This window comes from Oryza sativa, chromosome 8, assembly GCF_034140825.1.
Source record: "Oryza sativa Japonica Group chromosome 8, ASM3414082v1".
NCBI lineage: Eukaryota > Viridiplantae > Streptophyta > Magnoliopsida > Poales > Poaceae > Oryza > Oryza sativa.
The window spans coordinates 15349249-15354766 of NC_089042.1; the positions used below are offsets into that span (position 1 = coordinate 15349249).

At 43.4% G+C, this 5518-nt stretch overlaps 1 protein-coding gene across 1 annotated transcript; it reads left to right on the top strand.

Moving 5' to 3' along the window:
* The first annotated feature begins 697 nt into the window (after positions 1-697).
* On the top strand, positions 698-4837 carry LOC4345318 (D-aminoacyl-tRNA deacylase). The gene is made up of 8 exons (XM_015792829.3): positions 698-888; positions 959-1291; positions 1407-1470; positions 2311-2363; positions 2635-2690; positions 3373-3441; positions 3574-3759; positions 4628-4837. Exons 1-8 carry the CDS (start codon positions 787-789, stop codon positions 4713-4715), a joined length of 951 nt encoding a protein of 316 aa, XP_015648315.1. The 5' UTR covers positions 698-786; the 3' UTR covers positions 4716-4837.
* The last annotated feature ends 681 nt before the right edge of the window (positions 4838-5518 follow it).

Consider the following 5518-nt stretch of genomic DNA (forward strand, 5'->3'; position numbering starts at 1 on the left):
CATGCCGGCCTCGGTCTCGCCACGCTTCTGCCCATCCACAGCTGTCCCCGGCAAGCCTCCCCCAGCAACATCGTCGCGGTGGCTAGGCACTGTGATGGCGGCGAGCTCCTAGCCGTCAGGATCGGCCGGAGGAGCGAGAAAAGGGTAGAAGAAGAAGTGTGGTTGACAGTGGGCCCACCGTTTTTCTTTTATCAGTCACTGACAGGTGGGTCCCACCTGCTGACTCAGCCAGTCAACAGAGTCAAAGATGCCATGTAGGACAAAACCGCCTCCAAAACCGCCCGGAGAGTTGATTTGCAATGGTTTTCAGAGTTGGGGGATGGGTTATACCCGGTTTTGCGGTTGAGGGATGCTATTCATACACGGCCATGAGTTGAGGGAGAGAATGTGGACTTATTCCATTCCAACCAGACAACGAAGGGCCCACGGCGCAGTCAGACTTGTTGTTCGATTTCGCCTCCCCTGCAAGCCAGCCCGCATGGCCAGATCGCCGGCGCCGACGCGCAAACACCCTGTACGTACGCACGCCCATTGTTCGTGACCTCCCCAACTTTCCCACGGGCGGCCACCCAGTCCCAGCCACCCCACCAACACCAAGCTTTCGCGTCTGCCGACCAAGACGAACCCAATTTGACTGCCGCTGACCTGTGGGCCCCACAACCACCCCATAAATAAAGCAACACAACAACGACGCCGTAACGAAGGAGCAGCAGTTGCAGCAGCAGCAGTGTCTTCTTGCAGAGAAAGAAGGAAGGAACACGAAGGAAGGAAGGCGGCGACGTCGAGATGGTGGTGCTGGTGGTCGCCACGACGTCCGACGCCGCGTCGGCCACTCCGGCCGCCGCGTTCCTCGCCATGCCCGGCTGGACCCCCGGCCCCTCCATCCCGGTACGAATGCCTCGCCCTCGCCCTCGCCACCGCCTTCTTCCCTGCCTAACTCTTCGCGCGGCCGGCGCAGGACGGCGTGGAGAGCTTCGCGAACGGCGCGGGGGTGCGGCTGCTGCGGCACGCGCGCGGGATCGTGGAGGAGGACGACCTGGACCTGCGGTGGGAGGCCGCCACGGGGGAGCGCGTCTCCGAGGTGGTCCTCCTCAGCCGCCACACCGCCGTCTCCAACCGACCCGCGCTCACCGTCCACCCCATCGGCGTCCCGCACCTCAGGGACGGCGTGGACGTGCCGCCGCAGGGCGGGCGCCCCGGGTGGGCCGCGCCGCCCAACCCGCGGATCGGGCCCTGGCTCCGCCTGCTCCGCCGGATCGCCGCCGACCGCGGCCTCGTGCCGGAGTTTGAGGTGATTACTTTACTTGTGTTTTTTTTTTAATTTTGCTTTTTTAATTTCCTTTGTGGAATTGGGGATCGCGGTTGTTTGCATTGGTTGATTGATTGATTGGTTCTCGTTTCTGCAGATTACGCTGGAGGGCACTCACCATGGGCCAGTGACCAACACGCCGACGCTGTTTGTTGAGATTGGTACGAAATTCTCCACACCTTTTCTTTCTGGGGTTTAATCCACTGTGTTTACTTAATTATTGCTCGACAGCCAGACATATCTCACAAATTAGATTATTCATAGTGATTTCTGGATAATGTTTTGTAACTTCATCTTAGTTGATCAACTTAAGTTCATTAAGTTTATTCTTTGTTTTTTCTGTTCCCCTGATTCATTTTTGGACAGGACAGTTTATCTGTAAGTTGCATAGGCTAGGAATTAATGCCTGCACCCCGTCATTGATGAACGTTGTATTGAATCCTAAAATTATAGGGTGAGATCTTGGATTTTATACTGACGGCCGAAAGGTCCTCTTTGTTCTGACACCCCAAAGTATGAACTAGTTCAATGGTTCTCTTCCTGAATCTACTATATTTGAAATGCTATCCAGCAGTTCCCTGAATAAAAATAATATAAATAAGTATGATATTTATAATAGTAGAAAGAGAAAATAATCTTCAAATTGATTCTTCAGGCACACAGATAGTTTGAAGTACAAGTAATTATGTCCTCTCTCTCAAAAGAAGTAATGTTGTCCTGTAAATGAACAGTTTGAATGATAGGTCACATAAAAGGATATATCTGGGCAACTTGCGAAAGAAATGTGAAAATACAATTCAGATGACAATAAATTTCAGGTGATATTGCACATATAGCAATAGTACATAAACATCAACGATTTGATACTTAACTCATTATATCATGAACCATTGAGTTATCACTTTTTCTATTGTTAAACAATATATTTTCCTTGCATGCCCACGTGACATTGATCACCAAATACGTTTAACAAATTTATTTCTTTAACTTGTGTGTTGTAGGAAGCACTGAAGAATACTGGGGTAGACAGGATGCTGCTGACGCAGTCGCTCTGGTTAGTTTTCCCGTTTGTGTTCCATTTCAGCATCTGGGCGTGGACAATGTAGATGTTTGTATGGTCTACCATGATTTTCATGTTCTTTTTCCTTAGATATCTGGAATTGGTTCCAACTTTATGGTGATATTATTGTTCATTTTGCATCTTTGTGATGCTAAGGAAAGGACATGCATTTCTGATCCTTAGTGTCCTCTGTGATTTTGAGTTCGTGAACACATTGTATTTATGGTGAAAAACACAATGGAACTCAGTCTTATAATACTTGCAGCTGCTATGGAAAGGACTTGGTCTTGGAGAAGAAGAATCTGTTGGAAATTGGCATGGGTATGTTTGCATCCCCTCTCTTGCTCTCCCTCTCTATTTTCGTGTGCTTTACTATGAAAACTATCAGGTGGAGTTTACCCAGTACAACCCCCCCATACATCAAACATCTTTAGAAACTGTTGTCCTGAGTGGCAAATAGACCGTGTTTGTACCAATAGGTGTGTCTCTCGAGCACTTAGCTCTTATTTGCTATGGAAGACAAGCAATTGTTCTTTTTCTTTCATTCTTTTCATGCCATTGATCTCAGATATAGACATCTAGTCCAATGTCGATTTCCATACTAGTCCAATGGAAAGTAAGCATAATTTTAGTACATGCGAAGAACTCTCGTTATATTTTCCAATAATTAGCATATTTGATAATCCACCACAACTGATATTATTCCCTGGAAGGTAGGAGACCAATGTATCACCGTTTAATGCTAAAAGAACTAATTTTTGGCACTTTTTTGATAGTATAATGCACACACCGAACGCTTTGAGATTGTTTCTGTTAGAATCAAAATCAGCTCTCTGTTGAGAACTATACATAAAATCACTCGCCCAAGCATGCTCCCAGCATGGGTACTCTTGACTATCTTGCTTGTATATGTTTTTTTAAGTGAACTGTTTATCTATTATAATGATGGTTTTTGCTATGAATTTGAGCTGCATTAAGTCTGCTATATTTTCATGTAATGCAGGAATGGTGAAAAAGTCCTTCTAGGCATAGGAGGTGGTCATTATGCTCCTCGTCATATGGATATTGTAACGTAAGCGCCATTTTCTTTCATTGATTATGACACAACTTTCTTAGCAGGATCTAAGAGCATTGATTTAAGGGAGTATATTTCTTCAATTTTTGAAAGCATTTTCGTCAATGTTATATCTTGAAAATGTTTCAGGAAAGATGGTGTATGGGTGGGCCACTTGCTCTCTGGGTATTCTTTGCCAATGGAGGAACCGAAGCAGATGAATGGTAAAAATGTGGCTGACGTTGGCGGTATGTGGAAGCATTCCATTAAAGTTTCATATGAAGCAACAAAAGCGGCTTTCCCAGGAGGAGAGATTATTGCACATATTGATCAAAAGTAAGATGGCTTAATCTATAGCTAACTTGTGTTCCATTAGAATACACTATCTTTTAATGAACATTATTCTATTTCATGTTTTGGGTACACATTATTTAAAAATTGGCCATCCTGATTCATCAGTAAAGATTACAAAACAACCATTTCAAATTTTGCCTTGACGGTACACATATATAATTGTATCCAGCAATCTAGAAAATCATCAAATGCATCAGTTGAGGGCATTCTTATCACTGGAATTTTATAAATTGACATTTCAGTAAAAAGGGGCTTCCTTCTAAGGGTATGGACTTCTTCAATTGTCTGACTGTTCTGTTATGTTCCATCTGTCTGCTTCTCTGATTAAAACATTTGAATTCTAATCATCATATCTGCTGATAGTATGCATTCTTTTGAGAAATTTGGCAGAATTTTTTCATTTCATTTTTATTTTGCACGTTGCTAAATAAAATCTTGTTTAGCTGCAGAGCACACATGCATAGTGTTTATCATAGTAGGTTCAACTAAAATATGCAGTGTATGGTTGCATCCAATCATTTCAAACGATGCATCATGCATTGATTTGAATTTTGGATAGAATATGAAAATTGTGGTTTGTACGATAGAAAACTTACATATAAATAATTGATACTGCTGCAAAAAAATCAATTAATCATAAGACAAGTCTACTTACGGATATTTAATTACATGCAAACAGTGTTCTAACACCACCAGATCAAGGAAGCTTGCAAGTAGTCCACTAATCCATATAGTTGGCCCTTTTACTTGGCTAACCTATTTATGTGACTGATTTGCAGTAACCTGAATTAGTGATAGAGAACTGCTCCTTTGTTTGGTTGTTCTAACCAAAATTTTGTTTCTATTTCAGGAGCTTCAAAGGATGGCAAAAGAACGCAATTACAAGTTACTTGCAGGAGTTGAACATCAGGGTAGGAAAACCAAATGATTTCTTTTAAGAAGACATAACACCGGGGTAGCAGTACTCTTTTGGTGTTATTGCTAGGTAATTAGTATGTGTATGCTAAAGACCTCGCCTCCACGGCCCTGAGATAATAAAATTAATATTTTGAGCCCTGAACTCGTGAGTTATATTGCCTGTGCTTCCATACTGCTGAGTTTTGATCTCTGCACCGCATGAGCATCACATATTCACATACGTATGTTCTTCCATCCTGAGAAGTCATTTTTGTTTGTTAGCATCTTGTATTGAATTGTGTGGATTTTTTACCTACATTAGCCCTGTGGTTTTGGTTGAGGGCACCCTATCGAAGAAGGGTACCTATACCGTTCACCCACTGTATACGACCGTTCTCTCTAGTCTTTCTGAAAAGGTTTTGAAATCTTGTGGGCTCTGGGCTCCCGTGGAGGAGAAGGCTCTCATAATTTCCACCTTGAAATTTTGATGAGTTCTTGAGGCGTTCTTGCTACCAACCTTGAAAGAGAAGTGCTACGACTCAACTTATTTGCTTATGTGATAATGTTTTGTCCAGCTGAATTCTTCGTGCTTCTCACCTCATTATATTTTTCTTCGCGATTGAAAAGAAGGTTAGTATAATCACCACATAGTAGGCATCTGGAAGAAGCTTCATGTTTCTTTTGAATAATTGGGGTCAAAGAATTGAGTATGGTAGTGTTTTGTTGGAGCTCTAGCTTATTCGACATGACTGCCGTACTAATGAACGGCCTCTTTTAGGGCATTAGGAGTGCGTCGCAAAAATATACCGTTCCTCGTGTGATAACTCAGCTCAAGAACACCAGG